This window comes from Poromitra crassiceps, assembly GCF_964638095.1.
Source record: "Poromitra crassiceps genome assembly, contig: HAP1_SCAFFOLD_258, whole genome shotgun sequence".
NCBI classification, from domain to species: domain Eukaryota; kingdom Metazoa; phylum Chordata; class Actinopteri; order Beryciformes; family Melamphaidae; genus Poromitra; species Poromitra crassiceps.
This window is the reverse complement of record NW_028152139.1, coordinates 259,900-282,574: the sequence shown is the minus strand read 5'-3', so window position 1 is coordinate 282,574 and position 22,675 is coordinate 259,900. Positions and strand designations below refer to the sequence as shown.

At 44.0% G+C, this 22,675-nt stretch overlaps 1 protein-coding gene across 1 annotated transcript; it reads right to left on the bottom strand.

Annotated features, from left to right (window-relative positions):
- Nucleotides 1-9,416: 9,416 nt before the first annotated feature.
- LOC310770917 (intestinal mucin-like protein) lies at nt 9,417-22,134 on the bottom strand. Its single transcript, XM_083663613.1, has 19 exons — nt 22,007-22,134; nt 21,509-21,678; nt 20,854-21,025; nt 20,408-20,655; nt 19,536-19,710; nt 19,085-19,304; nt 18,076-18,230; nt 17,650-17,719; nt 16,207-16,334; nt 16,001-16,032; nt 15,748-15,904; nt 14,899-15,003; nt 14,305-14,345; nt 14,057-14,188; nt 13,430-13,528; nt 12,302-12,430; nt 12,144-12,183; nt 11,397-11,517; nt 9,417-9,693 (listed from the first exon to the last, which is right to left on the bottom strand). The coding sequence occupies exons 4-19, from the start codon at nt 20,621-20,623 to the stop codon at nt 9,480-9,482; spliced, it is 2,034 nt and encodes a 677-aa protein (XP_083519739.1). The 5' UTR covers nt 20,624-20,655; nt 20,854-21,025; nt 21,509-21,678; nt 22,007-22,134; the 3' UTR covers nt 9,417-9,479.
- Nucleotides 22,135-22,675: the final 541 nt, after the last annotated feature.

The following is a 22,675-nucleotide window of genomic DNA, read 5'->3' as shown; positions in this document are numbered from 1 at the left end:
CAAGTCTGATTTTGGAAAAAAAAAAAAAAAAATCCAAAATCAGACAGAGTGTTGACACCAGAGAGGCTAAGGCCCCCACATCTTACTTGACGCTTGAAAAGCTCACATTTTTTGGGACGTAACTTAACGCCATGCTCTCGTAGGCGGGAGAACACTTTCTTGAGATCTTCAACATGTTCCTCAAAGTCTTTAGAAAAACAGAGCACGTCATCTAAGTATGGAGAGCAGCATTCGTCCCTCAGACCATCAAGGACACCTTCCATGCACCTTTGAAACGCTGCCGGGGCGTTGGTCAGGCCAAAGGGGAGGCGGGTCCACTCATACAGCCCCCAAGGCGTGCTAAAAGCTGTCAGATGCCGAGAGGACTCATCGACAAAGCCCTGATGGTACGCACTGCCTTGGTCGAGTATGGAGAACCATGAGTAGCCCCCAAGATTATCCAGCAGGTCTTGTATGCGGGGCAGTGGATGACGGTCAGGGATTGTTTTGCTATTCAATCCACGGAAGTCCACGCATAGACGTAAGCTCATGTCCTTCTTCCTAACACAGACCACGGGGGATGAGTATGGAGAGGTGGATTTCCTGATCCATCCATGGTCGAGCAGCTTTTGGACATAGTCCTTTACCTCTCGGTATAGAGGCTTCGGTATGGAGTTGTAAGACTTTTGTACTGGTGTTTCGTCTGTCAAGTTAATTTTTAGTTGGAGGTTTGGGATGCAACCTATGTCGGTATCATCCTTAGCAAACACATCTGACTCACTGAACAACATCTCTCTGGCTATTATCTGTTCCTGTTCACTGAGATGTGATAAGTCAACAGATGGATGCCATTTATCTTTATCCGTTTGTGTATTTCTGTCGCTATCTTTCTTTTTTTCTGCATGGGTCTGTTTGTCTGTACTCAACTGAGCTGAGCATGTGTGGGCAGTTGGTGAGGGCATAGACTCAGGTTTCAAAGAGGGACATTTGACTGGTTTCACCTCACTAATCTCTTCCAGGATTCCGAGGACTGTTCGCTGTGTTAGGTAGATATCATGTTTAGTAGGGTTTTGAATGGGGATTTTAGTACATTTTGAGGACCCACTAGGAACATCTACCAGGGCGGCAAAGAGCTCTAAACCCTCTGGGCATTTATTTTCTAGACTGGGCTGGAACAACAATGTACCACCCCCTGGGTACGCCCTAACCCTGCACCTAACTTCACAAATTTGTCCTGCAGGAATAGTCATGCCTTTCTTACCAACTCTCACATTACACTGGGACGTTGTCTCATCAGATACAGTTGTCTCAAGGGCTGAAACTAGGGCTTCTACTGTGCCCTCTGTAACACTCAAAGCCTTAAGATAGCTGCAATGTCAACTTGTTCTGCATTTTCTTTGATAATTTCTGCAATGACATTACTACCTAGTAAAGAACAGGTACAATTTTGACTGATCAAGACTGGTACTCTGATAGTCACCTGTCCCTGACTCATACTACCGATCTGAAGGTCTATTTCTGCCCATCCATCATAGGGAACTTCAGTACCATTAGCTGCAGATATTTCAGGGGGTTGGCAAATAGGGATTCAAGTGGCTGGATTTTTACAGTAGGCAGTTCTTCTTCAACCCACGCCCTCCCCACTATGGTCACCTGAGCTCCCGAGTCTAGCAGCATCTGATGGGGAACACCATTGACTGAACAGGAAACCATGCATCGCTTCCCTATGAGTTGGGCTACACCCTTTTTCGGTATTTCATTTCATTTCATTTCATTTATTTATTTGTTCCGATCATGATATTTCATACACCAATGATTGAGAGATAAAGAGGAGTCCCGCACACTGTCAATTACTTGCAAAAAGAACTTTTAATTAACACAACGTTTCGGTCTATCGACCTTCATCAGGTTAAAAAAAGTTTTTTTTTAACCTGATGAAGGTCGATAGACCTAAACGTTGTGTTAATTAAAAGTTTTTTTTGCAAGTAATTGACAGTGTGCGGGACTCCTCTTTATCTCTCATACGTACTGCATCTCCGACGCACCTGCCTTTAAGAGATTGAAGGTGTGCATCAGCTTCTCTCTGACATACACCAATGATTGCAATTCAATGTTTCCACATTCCATGGTCGGAAAGGAGCAGGAAGAAGAAAAACTTATATTACCTGCCCCCTATTCTTAACTTAAATAAACAAAAACAAAAATGGACTGCCGAATCCTACTACAACATTTCAATAAGACAGCACATTTATACTCACATGGGAAGAAATACAAATAAAGTTATGAGCCATGAGTATGAGATTTTTTTTTTTTTTGCTGACGTGGTGTATTTGGATTTGGGCATTTGCCTGTTTTGACCTTCACGTAGGGCTTCTCACTGCTGGAGATCACTGGCTGGCCCTCTCCAGTGACCTCATCCCGTTTCCCGACTTCCGCTGCAGATAGCCAATGGCCCGGTGCCCCGCCTGGCCACAAATAAAACAATGGGGACAAGTCACATTGCCCTTTTGGACACAGTCATTACATTGGCCCCTGTTCTGAGTTGCTTGTGGCTGGGCTTGAGTGATGGGTGCGCTGGGGCTTCGAGTCACGCTCTCGGTGGGTTTCACCATTTGGGCCAGGTGCTTGGTCAAAGAGGACACTTGTGCAGTCAGCTCGTTGATCGCAGCACGGTTAGCTTGTAACTCAGAGTCAACTTTAGTCGGTTTGGTTTGTTTTGTCGGGTCAGTCTGTTCGTTACTGTCATGCTGGGCGGCACTAACAGTCACTGGTCGAGTTTTAGCTGTACTCAGACGTTTTAACCTCCCTTCTTCCTCACTGGTAGATGTGGTGATTTGTTCTAAGAGGAAGTCATCACTGACCTGTGTGTCTGAGAGAAAGGGTTTAAGATCACGTCTAACATGACTGTTCCTTTCATTTAACCCTTGGTAGAGGGTGTGAAGGAAAGTGCCCTGAACAAGCTTTTTGTCATAGTTGAAACATGCACCAGGTTGTTGTGACTCAAAGAGAACTCGCTGCTTTAAACCCATAACTGTATACAAAAACTGTTGTGGGCTCTCTCTGTCTTGCTGTCTGGCGTTGCTTAACTCTTGGAAGAGCTCGGTGGCATTCTTGTCCCTAATATGGGAGCGGAGAAACCTCTTTAAACCATCAACTGTAAGATCGTCTTTACTGGTTAACATGTCCCTGAACGCACCAGGTTTGGTTATTTTTAGTACTGTTCTCATGACCTCGGACTCACTAAACCCCTCTTGTAAACCTTCATCAATCTGTTTGCAAAGGCTACTATATGACATGTCAGAACCAACATCAGAGATTTGTCCTCCATGCAACCTGAACTCTCGACGTGGTAATAGAGCTGCTACATCAGTCAACCTTACAACCTGGTCAGTGGAGGATGAGCTCATCCTACCCAGAGGGGCACCACCAGTGTGCGTGAGGCTGGACTTGGCTGGCATCGATGTGGTGAGATCCCTGGCTGATGCGTGAGTGTCTCTGTCCTCCATGAAGGGGTTGGTGTGAAGGTCGTCGTACGCGGAGGATGGATGGATGACGTCGTCTTGAGCCCCGATGGCTGGGTGTGTCGGACTGTCTCTGGCCGTCGTATCTGCTGGTGGTGGTGTGTCCACACGAGTGGTTGGAGAGGTGTGTCCTGATTGGTGAGTTAGTGATTCTTCAACCTGACGAGGTTCAGTGTTGTCTGTTGCAGTAGCTCCAGTGCCTCTGTCAAGTAGCAGGTCACTGAGCAGATCTTCGAGGATGAGGAGCTGACCCATGCCTTCATCTTCCAGAACTCTCAACTTCTCACTCCTAATATAATCAACAATTAGCTCATAGAGTTCTGGTTCACTTAGTTCTTCAACATTCTGAGTCTGTCGGCCATCTTCTACTGAACTTGCGACCGCCTGCAACTGGCTGATACTCAGATCTGAAAGTCGTGGATATTGAAGACCAGCATCTGCCGTTGAGAAGCCATGATGACGTAGCACCTGTTGCTGTTGCTCTCTGGATGATGCCCAACACAGCAGCCTTCCCTGAAGCTTCAAGCGCAGGATTACGCCGTCACAATCATGCACTCTCACAGCGGCGTAGCGTCTTCATCCCGGACGAGCCCCCAAATGTAACCGGCGGGTTATCTGGCTCCGGCCCATGAGATACACAGGCTAAGAAAGAGCACCGTGGATCATTGGACCACTGGCTGATGACTGTGGATGAATAAGGAGAGAGAGACGATGAGTGAACGTTTTCACCAAGCCAGCGCCATTTATTTCTGACATCAACATATTTATGTTAATTCACTTATTCACTTTCTATATATTCACTTTACTTTCATAAATAATAGAAAAACACATCTTTCCATATTGGTCTATAGACTTCATTATATACACAGATGCATACTGTATTCATAAAAAAATAGATTATGTACCAAATAAAATATAAACCATTTGAAAATAATAATTGCATTGGTCCCATTACTGAAACATACACTATTGATATCAAAATACCAAATTGTCAAACTAAAACAATAATTCGGCCATTACTGTATCAAAACTGTTGTAATATTATGTTGTATCTATTCACTAGTACTCTGTTGACAAGGTGCTTAATATGGCTGCGGCAACTGAACAAGCATAAAGTTACTCTAGAAATAATACATCTAATTTGTAAACACTGATAAAGTACTAACACATTTTAACATGACACATACACAACAAAACCCACATCTCTAAATGATCAAACATTACTGCGGGATGCACAGCATTAGACTACATTTACAACCTTGCTTGATTGCATGTAGGATGACGTTACATAAAGGAGGCGACTACCACCTGAATTGCATTGCGTTCGTGACTGGGCAACTTCAATCAACTACAGACCAAAACAATAGCTACGTTTGTCACAAGTGCCCCAAACAACACAAAGCAGTTAAGCATTCCCCTCTATGTAAAGATAAACTAGAGAGTTTCTAAGGTGTTTTACAGTACCTGTGGATGAATAAGGAGTGAGAGACGATGAGTGAACGTTTTCACCAAGCCAGCGCCATTTATTTCTGACCTCTCGCGCTAGATAGGGCTTGTACTTCCGGTCTCTCGGCCTGATCCACAGAAGCGCTACAGCGCCACCTACTGAGTTGGTAGTGCAAATTCACACTGCATTTACTTAGATTCTGTTAGAGAAGTTCTTAATATAAAAAAATATGGGGGGTGTCTGTTTTATATCAAAACAATTGCAAAACGTTTTTCAAACCCTTACATTACAATAAATTTGATACTTTAATAATCATAAACAAACTCCACCTCTCTGACCTGGTTCGTATGATCCCCAACAAACCACACACAACAAGAGCAATTCAAAAATATAACAGTTTTTATTATTACCTATAACACTTTAGGTCACTATAAAAATCACGCCAAGATGGCCATCAATGAGAACTGAGAATAGTTGAATTTGATAGTTGGAAAATAAAATAAAACAGCGATGAATGGCGGGAAAATAACGGACCTGGCAACCCATCCGTTTTACTGGCAACCCTCCCAAAATAACCCAAAAGTAACAGATTCACTGCAAGCAATACACCTCCATACGTCACTTCAAAGAATATATTTGTTTCACTGCAAGCAATACACCTATATAAGTCGTTTCAGGAATATATTCGTTTCACAGCAAACCGGTATATGTCATACAATACTGTATTTGTGATAAAGATCAAGCCCACTGCAACCAATCAAACCAAGCCCTAAGGCAGTGTGTAAAAAGGGGTTTAGACTGGGGGATCACAGTAGCACGGTGTGGCAGAGCAAATCCAATCCCAATAACATGCTATTTCAGGAACAGAATGCTGCAATGTAATTAATTATGAAACTACTAAAATTATTATATTGATGGCCAGCTGATTAAAATGGCAAGCAACACGACATACAATTATAACAGGCCTAAAATAAATAGCTATAGCTATTAATTGATTAAGAAGAATATTTGGTCCGGCCCTCAGGGCTCCCCCCTCCCTCTCCCCCCACCTGTCCCAGAGTCCGATGCACAGACTTTCAGCCTCTAGAGTAGGCACTCACGTGACCAGCAATATGTGATTGTCCATCCAAGAGGGAACGAACGTTCGATACGGGGGGGGGGGGGGGGACTGGCAGGGTGCGTCCAGGTGGAAAGCCGAACACGCAGTGGCGTGCCTGACCAAGTTGGTGCCCTAGGCAAGATTTTTGCTGGTGCCCCCCCCCCCCCCCTCCCCCAAAGAAAATATATAAAAAATTATATCGCAGCTAATCCACCACTGCAGTGCAGGCTCAGAATGGCCCTTCCCCAGTGGCGCTGGAAGTACTGTTAGGTAGGGGTGATGTAAGGAAAGGACTCTCGGTGCTGCCCGCAAGGGCAGCGCCGAAGAAAATTTGACGTTTTTTGGACTTTCATCCATATTTAGAAGAATATTTTATTTTAAATTAACATTAGGATTATACTGTTGTGATGTCATTATTCAGTATCTTCTCCTTTTCTCACTCACTTTCATGTAAGCACCTGCTCTCCCTTTAGTCGTTTTACACTACAACAGACAGCAACACAGGCATAAACACTGAACTTATTATTATTATTATGGAAAACCAGATTATGATGAAAATCAAACACTTTTGAAGAGAGAGCGTATGAAATAAGATTAGAGCTGGGAAGCACAAACTGTTTTTTAATGCTCCGAGCAGGTAGAAGGGGGCGCGGCCGCGCAGGGGGGGGGGGTGGTATGGATTAGGGTCCATGGTGAAAGTGCTGCAGCCCAGGCAGCCAGAAAGGCATAATTAGAAAAATGATTTCACTATTATTTAAAGACTTAAAGCAGCTACGAGCAACTTTTTCGATTGTTATTAAACAGTATAAATTTAATATCAATGCATCACATCTTACCTCTAATAGTCGACGAGAGCAACGCAGAGTAGTCTCGCTTGAACCCCGAGTGAATCGGCCAGTGTTAGTGTGTCTGTAGCCAGGGCAGATCAGGAAGTGAAATGAAACGGTTTGCAGCAGCCACTTCGGCCATAACCACAAAATAACTTCCAAAAACCTGTTAGAATATAACGAGAGATGTTCCCGCGAGTATGCGTGGCGTTCACATTGTTTATGTTATGTTGCTAGGCAGCGCAAACGGCGTTGGAAGGCAGCTGCGTTTCACTTCCTTGTTTCACTTCCGCGTTTTACTTCCGGGTTACCCGGTCCGGTCGCTCTAGAGAGCCCCCTGTTGGCGCGAGTTTAGACAGACTATAGACTTAATAATCACCTAAGGGAGCAATCTCAGATACACACGGCTTTGGTCTCGTCGACTATTAGAGGTAAGATGTGATGCATTGATATTAAATTTATACTGTTTAATAACAATCGAAAAAGTTGCTCGTAGCTGCTTTAAGACGTTGTGCTGCTTATTTTTTGTCTACTATTGTAAAATAATAGTAGGCCTATTATCATGAAAAAGTATTTGTAAAATAAAAATAAAAAAAAAAAAAATTACCCTCTCTGGCGCCCCTAACGGCCCCTAGCCCACTCACTCTGATGATGCTGGAGACAATGGTAGACCGTTCCTTTTGGGTCGGCCTAGCGAGCGTTGTCTCCACACACAGGAGTCAGCTGGGTAGCGGCGGCGGTTCTGTAGACTGGCGAGCTGTCAGAGGTGCGTCTCGGCCGTGGAGAGGAGAAGGACGGAGGACGGAGGGACCACCAGGCGGGGAAGACAGTGGCTGCTTTGTGGGGTGGATCGGCGTGCGTCTCGGCGGGGACCAGACGATCCGGTTCGGTGTGGCGTGGAGAGCGAAGATCAGACCAAACAGAGAGGCCGCGCCCTTGCTGACTTGCAGTATTTATGCCCACGGCCGCCAATCTCGTTGCCGCCATTCTGACAGCCTTCCGGGTCATGGCACCTGTACAGGTAAGAAACACAAGAAACATCCTCCCCTAGTGGCACCCTCCCCAAGTTCAAGTCCATAAGTCTGCCACAGCCACTCTGATCACTCATTGCAGTCTAAAACATACAGTATGTCCCCCTTAATGACAGTTCAACAGAGCACACAATATAAATATTTGTTCTCCCCATCCCAACAGTACAGTCATAATAATAATTATTCCATACATGTTGCCCCGCGACATCATCACTGGCGACAAGCAGTTAGTTGGCTATATTAAAAGTGACAAAATGAGAACATGGTATTTAAAATTAACAAGACATTTTGCGTGCTCAATGAACTTTGTTTTAACTTTGTTCGAGTGACATCACACGTGTAGAGCCGAGACGAAGAAGGAAGAATGACTGATGAGTCTCGCGTTGAGGCTAGGAGTGAAGTAGCACTTCATAAGGTGGCCAAGAGCGCCATCTATCACATGACGGTGAAAACACAGATTGACGGGGAAAGTGTTAAGTTCATCATTACTTTATAAATGTTAGTGTAAAAGCTACAAGATCTTATTTTCATGAATCCCTCCCTCATTACCACCCCCACGGTGCCCTTGAGCAACCTTAACCCCAACCGGTCCAGTGGAGCAGATCAGGCTGTGGTTGTACTGGTCAGCTTCCAGGTGTGAATGTGTGTGTGAATGTGCACAGGGCGCTCCTCAAAAACCCACATTTCACAGGGACTATTTCGGATACCAGCCATTTCTTTAAACCATGGAATATTATCAGAAAGGCTAAATAACAAGCTGCTACTGGTTCAAAATGAACACACACACACACCTGCCAACATTTGGCTCAATAGGCTGTGAAAGAGGAGCCATTTGAAAATGTTTTTTCCCTCACCAAAATTTAGCCTAACTTTGGAGCGTTATTTAGCTACCTTCCTGACAAGCTAGCATGACATGGTTGGTACCAATCGATGCCTTAGGTCTTCTAGTTTCATACCAGAAAATTCAGCCTCTGAAATGTCCAAATCGTGATTTCCCAGAAATTGCGATATTTCCGAAAATCAACCCAAGTCTACTACTCAGGGTGAATGTGTACGTATATGTAAAAACGGCTGTCTGTATTTATCTTTTATTTTTTTATTTTGCAATGCTCAGGTGACCACCAGGCGGAGCCCCACAGACCACTGGTGGTCCGCAGTTTGGGGACCAATGTCTTAAAGTATCCACATCAACTGCCCCAGTGGGGTCAGTCCCGTACATTATGGTATGTAACTGTGGAGAGACAGTCTCTTCACTCACAGAACCAAGGTTACCCTGTAACCAAACTGATCCTCCATGTTGCTGAATATTTGTGCTTTGCTAATATGTACAAGGGCCACATAGAATGTAGAGATACAAGTGTTCATTTTGCAGGAATTCATTTTATTAATATAGACTACTATGATAATTATGCTAAACTACAATACATTTACACGACAATTATATTCTGTGACATTGGAAAAAGTGCTGCACAAGTCATTGGGTACAATGATGAAAGCTGACGCTATTGTGTAGCATCTGTAAGGCATCTGGCTCCAATCCACTGGAAACATTCATCGGTCACGTGTGCTCTCGTCTCAACGTCTCCTGCGTCTGCGGCCCGCGCCGTCCGTGACCCCGGACCCGCCGGGCACACACTGGCTCACGCTGCAGCTGCAGGCCACCACCGTGGTGTAGGTGTGTTTGACCTTGGAGCCGTCGCGACACGTCAGCTCCACCTCCCCCGTCTTGGTGCTCGTCTCCCTGCAACACTCACACTCGTGCATCACCTTGCTGGCTGCTGCAGAGTACCTGCTCACAACACACACACACACACACACACACACACACACACACACACACACACACACATGAAGCAAAGACAAGCAAATAGTAAACGTGTTGTAAAAATGTTGTCCCCCACCAGTCATCCATCAATCAATCAATCAATCAATCAATCAATGAATCAATTGTATATTTAAGCAATATAGCATGAGAGCCAGTGTGTTGTGCCAAATATATCCCCCTGATCAGCTGTTATCCCACGAGGCCGCAGGCCGAGTGGGATAACTGCTGAGCAGGGGGATATATTCCACAACACACACAGCTCGAGTGCTATATTGCTTTTATAAAACGGTTTCCAAGTATGATAATATAATAATAATAATAATACTATAAGTCCGACTCCGACTGGCATGTCATTCTGATAGTCAGTTGAAACACTACTGTAAGGCGGGACCGCAAGAACATGCGGGTGATTTGATTGGATCGTTCTGGAGACTGAAGTTGACATTGGCCAATCCTGGCGCTTGCTGAGTAGCTGAGAGCTTTCTGGAAACCCCGACAGGCAGCTCGAGCGCAGCGTTGCATTCTCAGCGCTTGCTGAGAAGCTGAATGCTTTCTGCAAAGCCCGACACCAACTAACGTTACCGGGTTAAATGCGGGGTTAAATGCGGGGTTAACAGCCTTTCTTTTGCAAAGAAGACATTAGCCCGCATCTATTCTTGTACAAAACATCATTTTCTGCGAAGTATTAGTAAAGTTATAAGCGAAGATCGATTCACAAGGATCTGACAGCTGTCTCCGCCATTTTTTTTTCTACGTTGTCATTTGAGGTAAGCCTTATTATTACTCTCTTAGTAAGAGAGTTGCCATGGCAACCAATAACCCATGGCCATGTGTTATTGAACTCGGTTACTGGAATTATACAATGGCTGTGAACCAATCAGATTGCTTGATTTGAGAGAGCCGTTTTATAATCATTCATATAGCACAAGAGTTATCTCAAAGTGCTTTACAAATAGAGCAGGTAAGAAGACCAGGCTCTTTTTTAGACCCAACAATGGAAACAATTCTCACGTGCACTGGCGATTATACTGTGAGGTCATGTGACAATTGAAACAGTTAGCCAACAAGAGCAGCGCTTGGTGGCAGCAAGGAAAAGACCCCTTTAACGGGGAAGAAAACCTTGAGCTGACCTGGCTCTTGGTGGGCGTTCATCTGCCATGAGTGGTTGGGTTGAGAGAGAGAGAGAGACAGTAATAATGAACTATAATATTAATAGTCGAGGGTTACAACTGTAATAAAAACATGACTAATAATAGTAATAGTAGCAGTGGATCTCTTCCCACTGGAATCAGGATGGAGCTCATGGAGGGTCCATGTAGTTCTACCCTTGCATCAGTCCCATTTATCTCTCAATGCTGCCCCGCAGGGCTGTAGTACTCCAGTCCGGTCTCAGTCTCGAGTCCGGTCTCGAGATCGATTTTTGGCGGTCTGGGTCTCGTCTCGGACTTGAATCGGTCCTGAATTAGAAGGTGCCCCCGGAACACAAAGTGTGTGTGAGAGCGGGGTGTGTGTGTGTGTGTGTGTGTGTGTGTGTGTGTGTGTGTGTGTGTGTGTGTGTGTGTGTGAGAGTGGGGAGTGTTTAAGACACTGAGTTGCAGAAAGGTGCACTGGTAGCCCTGGCAAAGCATCGTTCTGACTGAGTAGTGCTATAAAGATGGCCGACTCACATGGAGGAGCTTCCACAGTGTCCGGCGCAGGAGGAGATGTTGACAGGCGACAGGCTCCTACAGTCGTCCACCTCGATGACCGTCTCGTTGGTATGGACCTCGCAGATGCTACGCACCGTACCTGGAACATACATACACCCAGCGTTAGGCTTCACTAGATGACGTGGTGACAGACAACTTTGTGGGCAAAATTACATCTTTCCAACGTATACAGTTGTATCTGTTCACTACGGTGGCCTAGAGAGGTCAACGTACTGTGCAACTATACAGAACACCAGCAAATTAAGAAAACACTATACATTTTTACAACACAGGCGCTGCAAATACACACAACACAACCAAGTAGACTTAATGTGTTGTGTGTATGCAATATTTCTGTATTGCAGTTGTATTTGCAGCACATGTTGACAGATTGATGGAATTGATTTGCTTGTGTTTTGTCTATTTGCATGTTTTCGGAGAACTTCCACCGAAAAACAATGCTGATTTATTTTTGCACATATCCAAAAACTGTAAGCAGTTTTGCAGACATTCATTTAATTTGACAGTTATTGAGAGTTGATTTGAGTGAAGTTGTGGACCAGTGATGCCATTTGTGCATGAATGACATCACTGTCAAAGTCTGCAAAACTTGTTTTCGGATATATGTGAGATCAGGTGCAAAATGAATCAGCATTGTTTGCAGTGCGTTGACCTACAGTAGGCCACTGTAGTATACAAATCTCTTCACTACACTCTTTAACTTACAGCTCTTGCAGCATCCACTAGAATCAGTAGTCACTGTGCCCTGGAAAAACAAAGGCAGATTTCAGATTGCATGTTAGACATATCAGTATGCAGTCCAGAAGGTCCAGGTTATGAGCTGTGGATTGTTTGTTAGCGTGGGTGAAGGCAGAAGAACTCACAGGTTCACAGACCAGTGGGTTGAAGGGAGGACAGGTGGTCTTGGTCTCCTTGGTAATGAGCTGTCCATTAATCTTCTCACAGGTGTATTTCACACACTTGTCATCAGGGGGCGACCAAGTCGTGTTCACCTGTACCACCATGCGGTTAGAGGAGGAACACATAATGGCTTTATTAGATAGTGGGAGAGAGAGGGATGACGGAGGTCCTGGGCCTCGCTCGCTCACACAGTGCGTGACCAGGCACCCTGAGTATCTGAGAAACATAAACTAAATTTTAAACATACGCCACTGATTCAATAGTCAAGTCAAGTCAAGTCAAATTTATTTATATAGCACTTTTCATACACAAAGGCAATTCAAGGTGCTTTACAAAAAAATAATTTAAAAAACAAGCAGCAAAGCAATGCATATATAAAAAAAAAAAACACACAGAATATATACTCAAATTAACAAGCATGAAACATTATTTCTGTTTTAAATAAGTGCGATGTCAATCTGTGTCTACTGAAGGCATTCTTCAGTAGTGGATTCAATATCGATATTTCAGTTACAATACCAATGTTGCTTGGATATGAAAGAGATTCTGAAAGAACTAATGATGTAGATTGTACAAGGAGCCCTCTAACCTGATGCATTAGCATGATTAAAAATATGAATGTTTACAGATGTTTATGAGCTCTCGTTGCGCTAAGAACCAAACCACGCGAGTCTAACAGGGTTAAAGCTTCAAGCGGGAAAAGGCATTATATTAAAAGATCGATATTGCGACTTATGAATTGATATCAGTTCCTTCAGATGTATCTATCATTTATATATCGATTTATATATTGATTTGTATCAATATATATTTTTTAACCTAGCACTACTACACATACCCCAAAACAACAAGAAATAGCTATGCAACAAAGTGCATTGATTACTTTGCTACTAAATGACATCACTCTCTCTCTCTGTCTCTGCTGTCCAGCATCAAAATGACATCAAACACAGAAATAATTGGAAGTGGTGAATATGTAACATTTGATGTCATTTATATGCATCATAAAATGTCATGCCTGTTACGCTTGGCATTGTATGATGTCTGAAGGCTTTCTCTGAGATCTGCTGTTCCGTCACACAGACACTCACCTGGATGGTGGTGGTCGTGTTGTCTGGCAGGTTGACAACACACATCTTCTGAACACATTTCCCACAGCACTGGCCAGGGATAGGCTGGTACTCATAACCCTACAGGACGAGGAGACAAGGCAGATGAGGTGAGACCTCTGAACACATGTGCCACAGAACTGGCCAGCAGGCAGCAATCTTTCATTCGTGCGCATAGAATTGTGGGTACTCATGGGCATCCTCAAAATGTCTCTCTCCTCTGCTCTTGCTCTTATGACATCAGTGATGATGTCACAATGCCTATGACATCATCAGTGATCTCAGAATGTACAATTGCTCAAGTGACATCACTGATGACATCACTTCCAGTTGGGTGACACCACTTCCGGGACAAAGAAAATCGCAGCCCACGTCTTGCTCCCTTTTAGTTATGATGATGATGATGATGATGATGAAGATGATGATTGCACTTGGGTAAGAGTATGAAACGTAAAATGCAGTCTGTACAGTATGTTTGTCGGTACATGAGGGAGCATGCTGTCCCTCTGAGCAGGCTTTGTTGCAGACAGCACGTGTGCAGGTGTGTGTGTGTGTGTGTGTGTGTGTGTGTGTGTGTGTGTGTGTTTGTTTGTGTGTGTGTGTGTGTACCTCTGAGCAGTCTTTGTTGCAGACCACAGGTGTGCAGGAGATGGTGTGCAGCTTGGTCTTGCTGTCCACAGAGCTGCTGCAGTCACAGACTTCACAGGACTCAGGTCCTGATGGTGGGATCTTAGAGCCGGGCTGGGAATACAAATGCAGCCTGATCAAACTTGCTGCTCAATACAATATTCTTCATTTAGATTGCTGGTTATTAATTAATTAATTAATTAATTAAGGGATATTGACTGTGTTCTTACCTGGTACTCAGTGTTGTTGTAGACGCACACCGCTTTAGGAACTGGAGAGACAAACAGAAACCAGGTCAGGGGAATTCATACACTGATCGTGACTGTTGTTCCTGAAGAATGTTTTAAAGACACAACACTAGTGCCCTCTTGTGTCTGGAAACATTAATGCAAGATTCTAGATTCAATAAATGTATTGCCATGTCAACATAGTTGATAGGAATTTGTCTTGGTTCACTATCAGACAAAGACAAGACAATGCAGCAGCACACAAATACGTAAAGAAAAAACATCAAACCCAGAAAGTTTAGGCAGTACCCAGCAGCATCGTATCCAGTGTAAAGTGCTATAGAGGTAATACATAATAATGATTCAGTACAAATTCAGATGCCTTATGGCTTGGAGGTAGGTGCTACCTCTGAAGCGAGATGTTTTGAGACTTCATGCTCCTGTATCTCCTGCCTGATGGGAGGAGGTTAAAGAGGTGATGTGCCGGATGAGAGTGCTCTGCTATGATTTTGTGCCTTCCTGATTATATATATATATATATATATATATATATCGATCGACATCAGGGACATCGACATCGACAATGGAGTCACATACCGCACTGGTAGGAAGCGCAGCAGCTGCCACTGGTCCTGGTGATGTTGAGCTGGAACCCTGGTTGGCAGGTGATTGTGTCAGTGGGACACAGATTGACATCGCACTCTGTTGAGGGCAAAATGACGGGATGAGTATCAAGAATGTCACTGTCGTGTAGCTCATTAGCTTATAGCTATACACTTTTACACCAGTTGTGTGCACATGGATTTTTAAGCCTGTTAAATAAATAGCCCTGAGCCTCACGTTAATAATGTGTATATAGAGGCACATTTTCCATCTGTAGCTGTAGTTTTCTAGTCATTCACCTCTACTGTAAATTACCAAGTGTATATAGGGACATACTACATACTACAGAGTAAACATGCAGTGAAGTTACAGCAAATTTAATGTGTCTTCAGGGTCCTAGAGTCCCCCCCTTGGCTTTTTCTCCCATTTTCTCCCAAATTGTACTTGGGCAAATCACCCCTGCTCTCTCAGTCTTTGCTCCACCCCCTCTACCTGCCGATATGGGGAGAGGTGTAGGCTAGCACATGCTTCCTCCGATACATGTGCAGTCGCCAGCCACTTCCTTTCACCCTGACAGCGAGGAGTTTCACCGGCAGGACGTAGCGTGTGGGAGGGTCACATTAATCCCCCCAGCTCCCCTCCCCTCCGAGCCAGCGCTAGTGCAGCGACCAGACCAGGACTCATACCCCATCGGCTTCCCTTCCCAAGCGCAGAGACGGCAATTTGTGCTTGGAGGTGCGTCTGGCCAAGCCGGAAGTACCGCCGCCGGGAATTGAACCCGGGTCTCCGCGGTGATAGGAGAGTGCTTTTACCTCTACACTACCCAGACGCTGTGTTACTCACCACAGACAGGGCAGCAGTCCTCTGTCTTGTTGACCAGGTGCTGGCCAGGCTTGGTGCAGTTGAGGCTGGGTGTGCATGGGATATGCTGGCACTGGATGCTCATGGAGTCCTGGTCACACATGCACTGATTGCAGCCACTGACCCACTTGTCACCAGGCTGGTGGAAGGAAGAGCAGAAGGAAACTGCTCAGAAACAAAGATCACAAAGATCACGATCTGTTGTATGAACTCATGTTTTAAGTAGAGTTCTCACCTGCTTAGGTTTACCATCAGGTCCAACGCAGTCTGAAATCCAAACAGAAGAAAGTCTTTATAGATAGATGTGCCGTTTAGACAGAGCAAATGCTGGTGAACTTTGTTACAGTAGCCTACTTAAGTTTTTCAGGTACAGTACTTCATCCACCACTGACTATGTTCCCTTGAGCCAATGCAGAGCAGCGTGTGTGAGGCAGGCCTTACCGCAGGAGACCACACACATGTCATAGACGGTGTTGAACAGAGTGGTGTCAGGGGGGCAGAAGCAGCCCTCCTGGGTGTTGGAGCTGTTAGTAGATGGCTGCTTCCCTGCCTCAAACTTCTTGTTGTACCTGATGTGGAAATTGCAAATGAGATTAGTAAAAGTAGATTTTTCTTTTTTAAGATTTTGGGGGCCTTAGGCTGGTTTCACACCGACGACCCACGCCTTGCCTTGCCTCAACCCACGCCTACGCCGAGCTGGGCGTGAACCTGTTACACGCTTTTGCGATCACACCGCACGCCTTTTGCACGCCGAACCTGGAGCCGAGTCACAAGCGCCTCTCCTCTCTCTCTATTTTTTCACGTGTTGTCCAGAATTGTCATGGGTAGCCTCTAGGTAAAATAAATCTGATATATTTAATGTTCTATTGATGCTGGATATGTATAACCAGGTCTGACTATAGTCGGACATTTTAGAGAGGTGATCTTGCAAGAATATGCTGGCACAACAACATTGTCCATCTTGCTTCTTCGGTCGCTATTCTCTCTCATGAAGATTTGTTTGCCGACAGGGAGAAAGCCCCACGTGATAGCCACCCGTCAATCTCTCTCTCGCTCTCTCTCTCTGCTCAATACTGTTGTAGAAACTCCATTTTATTTTGAAATTCAGTTGACTTTGCCAGTTCCCACGGATATTGTCGCGTTTTTCTTTCATGGCTTGACAGAAAAGCCTGCCTGCACGCGCCTTGTCGGCGTGAAAATAGAACTCTCGCCTATTCGATAAAATCGGCAAGGCACAGGCAAGGCGTGGGTACACAGGGTTCACGCTCAGGCGTCCGGTGTACACAGCCTCGTTGACTAAAACGGACGCCTATTAAAAAGCGTGGGTAAAGGCAAGGCATAGGCAAGGCTTGGGTCGCCGGTGTGAAACCAGCCTTATCACATAAAACTAGACGGCAGTTGAACGCTTAAGTTTATGCAACAGTTGACTTTGTGTTCAGCAAGATAATCTTCTCAATTGAGGACCACTTCTATGACTTTTGAAGTGTTTTCTGAAAATCGCTGGAAAACGCATTCGCCATTTGAAAATCGTCAAAGTGGTCCTCATTTGTGAAGATTATCTTGCTGAAAACAAAGTTCTCTGTTTCATAAACTTTTGTTAACCACAGACCTCATTTCAAGCATTTAACCAAAATCCCCATACACAAATCCCATTGACTTACAGGTAGGAACTGTAAGTGCTAACATTAAGGTATTTTGGACTCATTCCTGTGGTACGATTATGCACCGTTTGGTGATAGACCACGCCCACCACCACACCCCCTGTTGGCCAGTCAACATATGCAAATGTAACAGCTTTTGGAGATATCTTGCTTATAGATGGACGGATGTATGAACATGCAGACAGACGCGGGTAAAAACATGACATCAGTGGATCAGGCCTACCTGTCATTGCATGTAGGCTGTACAGCTGGACCACAGGCCATATACACCTTGTTGCTTGGACACTTGTGCTCTGTAGGATGGAAATTATGTTTAAAAAAACATTCTGCCCGGATATTATATATTCATGCATTATTATTATTAGGCTATACACAATTTTCAGAACTCCAGGAAACAACTGGGCGTTGTATCAATGGTATCGACTTAAAGGAGAATTTCGGTATTTTTTAAAGCCTGAGCCTGTGACCATTGCAAAAATAATCTTGTTTTGTGGACGTACTGTACGTGCAGGCTGCCGAGGCAAGTGGCCGCGAGCTTGGTCAATGCTGCACCAATTTCAAACAAATTCTGCTAGTTGTACATGAAAAAATATGAAAAGAGGGGATTGAAAAGATCGATTAATATGATTAAAAAGAGTGGAAGTCTCACCACACTGCCCGTTGGTGGCGTTCCTCCAGTCGATACAGACTCCTGCACTGGAGCACTCCGTGGCGTAGGCCTCCAGGCTGGAGCAGGTGCAGCTGTCTTTGCAGGCCGTCACGAATGCTGCCGGCGGCACAAATGCGTGGCACTGCTCGAAAACACTAGAGGGCGCAAACAAACCAGGACAGAATGTATTAGCATGGTCAGTGACAGTATCCAAATTTCATTTTCCAAACGATTTTAACTGCTTTTGAATGGTCTCTGTGAATGGTTGTTATGATTGGTCTTGGGTTGGCATTATCTCTGAGCCATAAAGGATAAGGTCACCCAAAAATGCTAATTCAGTCATGATCTACACACCCCCATGGAAGGAGGAGGGTGAAGTTTTTTGGTCCACAAAATATTTTTGGAGTTTCAGAGCAAAGCACTGTTGCAGAATTCTCCTAAACTGAAATGGATGGTGACCAACTTTCAAACATTTAAAAAAAAAAACTCCATGGTACTCATCTGGCGTAATCCAAGTTACCAGAAGCCCTGAGATGCCAAGTTGACTTGAAAGTACATAATTTACACCCTGCAAACTTCACTGTAGCCATGTGCTCTAAGAAGGTACAGTAAGATGCGGATATTGTAGTCTGCTACAATATTCCAGCTAAAAACGGTGTAAATTTTCAAGTCAATTTGGAATCTCAGGGCTTCTGAAGACTTCACCATCCACTTCAATTGTTTAGGGCACATTCTCAAAGTGGGGTACGTGTACACCCAGGGGTACTCGCACATCAGGGGTAGGCCAAGAAAAACAAAATATGTAGTGCCCTCTGGAAATACAGCCACCAAGAGGTTGAATGTTTGAGGGCGTACAGGACTTTAAAATCTTTTGGGACCACTTGTTTAGGAGAATTCTGGAACAGCGTATTGCTCTGAAACTCATTTTTGGGTGAACTTCTCCATGAAGCAATATAATGTGGTGAGTAGGTCTGGCGAAAGCCCTCTATATTGTGCTGGTTCTCCTCACCTGCTAGTTAGGATATCACAGAGTTTGCAGGGCGCTGGTGTCGATATGGGGGGTGCCGAGGAGGCACTGGCAGTGGTGGAGGAAGGTGGTTTGGTGGGTGGGACTGTGGGGGTGACACAGGGAGTGCCTGGGACCTGCCACTCGCCTGCAGAGACTGGGCACTCCTCGATCTGGCCGTTGGGAGAACGGCAGTCGTTGGCCTGGGAGTTGTCACAGGTTCCTGGGAAGGGAGATTGAGAGGAGAGATGAGCAACTCGAAGCTAGGGCAGCCATTTCAGCATCCACCATAGACTGGCTCTCTTACTATTTGATGTCCAGGAAATTTGAGTCCATTCATGGCTATGTGTCTTCACAGTCCTCAATCACGTTTAGTGTGCCGCAAGGGTCCATTCTTGGGCAAATTCTGTTCTTCTTGTATATGCTTTGTTTGGGTAACTTAATTATAACTCACCACACAGTCCTTCAGTGTTGCTGTTGAAGAGAGAATAGGGCAAGTCGGTGCTGAAGGAGGAACCCCTGTAGACCACTTGCACCTTGATCTCCAGTATCTCCAAGGTGATCACCATATCTGTGCTCGTGAGGTGCAGGACAGAATTGCTGTAGGCAGGATACTGGTTCACATACACCTGAAGGGTAAGGAGAGAAACAGCACATTAGGACTACCAAAACCAGCAGCATGTCTAACTAGATTTTATACCATATATTGAGACTAAGGATGTACCCCAATGCCATGGGCCATGTTTGACATGTCCATCAGTTGTTACGTTTCTTCAAATGAATTCATATCATTACATTACATTATGTCATTGTGGATGGCCACAAGATAAAAGGCTCATTCTGTTCTGCAATATACTGTAGGACTTTGATTTCACTCGTTGTTTCATTTACTACACATTATTGAAAAGTCATCATTATTCTGTAGTGGCCCCCACCGAGTCAGATACGGGAACATAGCGAGACAAAAGCCTTTAGACAGTTCATAAAACCTAGTTTAGTTAAAGAGAGAGAGAGAGAGAGAGAGAGAGAGAGTACAGCATGAGGATGTGGAAATAATAAATATTAGGTTAGAAAATACAACATTTGCCGGATTGCCTGTGGCTTCCGTATAAACCACGCCCTCAGATACAGAGACAGATCAGTTTGTTGGTTGAGCAGATACAGATAATGACGTCTCTGTACACCTCTAATTGAAACACAATGAAATCAGACTATAGACCTATACTGACACACTAATCTTTCACCGATCACTGATCAAATCAATAATGTAGTGAGATATTGACACTAAAACAAAGTTTGTGTTGACAAGGTTTAATGGCTGCTCACCACATTGACTGATGTCCCGAGGGTCTTCATCTGAGTCAAGACAACCGTGTAAGACAGGTAGTCGATAATGAGAGCCTGGGGACAGAATGTGCTGTCTGAGGGGTCACAGTAATTGTTGTTCACTATAATAGTGAGGTTGTTTTTAGGAATGATCTCTTTGACCAGATAGTAAGAGCAGTTCTCCTTGAAACTGTAAGATTTTCCATCAAATGTCATGTAGCGTGATCCACCCGGGCTGCTACACACACCTGTAGGATGAGAAGATTCATGTAGTATAAATAGTACAATAGTCGAAAGGTGTACACCGTACCATAGATTATAGTATAGCTAACTTTGTAAAATATGTTGCAGACTGTAGGTAATGTGATTGAGGCAATGCAAAATATCCAAGACAAAAGTGGAAAAAGTACAGTAACTGCCTTCTGAGGTTACATTTAACAACTCACATTCGCATTCATAGTGGAAGCAGCATCCAGACGAATCAAAGACCTTGACAAGCTTCCGTCCATTAGCACAGAGTGGTTGCTGAACTGTGGGACAGGGAGCAGGCGTCTCAATGACCTGGCCTTTGGTGCACGTGGCTGTGGTGCAGTTGTTAACCTGCCAGGACTCTCCATCCTGGGTGAGGATGAACAAGCAGTTACTCAACCATGCAAAAAAATTAATAGCCCAGGCGTTTATTTAACAAAACATGTAGCCATACCCCGCATCTATATGGGACCTGCGGCAATTTGGGACTTGGCTTTGAATTGAAGTTTTACGGTATACAATGTAGTTCAAATGGCTTCGCAGGTTGTCAACAAGCATTTAAATGAATAGGTGTTAAATATTTGACAAAATGAATCTTTAATAGATGGTTGCAGGCAATGCAAGAGTATATTTGAACAGTAGTATGTGCAAACATACTACTGTTCAAATATACAAACTTTGAGTGATTTAAGCCTGCATAGCATAAATGGCCTACAGTAGCTACACAAAGCTCTTCTCCTATACAGACAAAATACTCTAGGTAGTTGAAATACATTACATAGATAAAAGGAAAATAAAGTATTGACAGCCTTCTTGGAAGCTAACCACATTTGATCTAGGCCTATATTGTACCTTTCTGGGTGGATCCACGTGGGTGCAGTCTACAGTAGTTGTAGGTGAGGGTGTTGGGGGTGAGGGTGTTGTGGAACATGGCTTGGATTGTGTCTCCACTTGGCAAGACACTCCACAATATGCACTGTAACACCACCCTAAACCATCAGTGACATTATACACCAAGTCCCCTGTGGAAATGAAAGACGTGGAATATATGAACAAAAAAGAGACACTAAAGAGAGATATCAAAATGTCTGTGATATTCAAGACATTCTGCATGCTGTAATAAAAAAAAAGCTGAATCAAGGCACTCTTCAAAGATATTCTGCATGCTATTGAAAGAAGACTGGTTCAGAAAAAATATATATATATAAATAATTTCATGAACTACAAACTTAAACTATGAACAAAAACAATGAATGACAATATAGAAAGCAAAACTCACACACACACACACACACACACACACACACACACACATTTGTGAATTCGATAAGAAAGTGGTATATCACTCACCAGGATGATATGATGTTCCATTGACGTTACAGGTACATACGCTGGATGTTGTAATTAGTGCTCCAGTTGTTGTGGGCAGCTGTGAAGTACCTGGTAATGTCTCAGTAATTGGTCCAATAGAGGTAAATCCTGTAGATGTTGAAGTCAAGTCAAGTCAAGTCAAGTTTATTTGTATAGCACATTTCATACACAGAGGCAATTCAAAGTGCTTCACATAAAATGGTTGACAGGAAAATAAAAGAAAAGAAGAGAGTAAAATGGACATTTAAAAGCATCACATAAAAAGTGCATTCATTAAGCACATAAAATGGTTGACAGGAAAATAAAAGATTTAAAAGCATCACAACAAAACTTTAAGAAAAAGAGTATAAAAAGTGCAATAAGCAACAGGCGCAGCAGTTGCAGAAAGAGCTCAGACTCATTGGGTTTGCATAGTAGCTGTCAGCAGTTAAAAGCGACGGTAAACATAAAAGTCTTTAGTCTATTTTTAAAAGTAAGTAAGGTTGGGGCAGATCTGAGGTCTTCAGGCAATTTGTTCCAGCTAGCAGAAGCATAGTGGGTAAATGCAGCCTTCCCGTGATTTGATTTGATCCTAGGGATAGTTAATAAGCTGGACCCTGTTGAAGGCTTGAATGTGGTTCCCTTTGTGGTTTCAACTGGTTTGGCAGT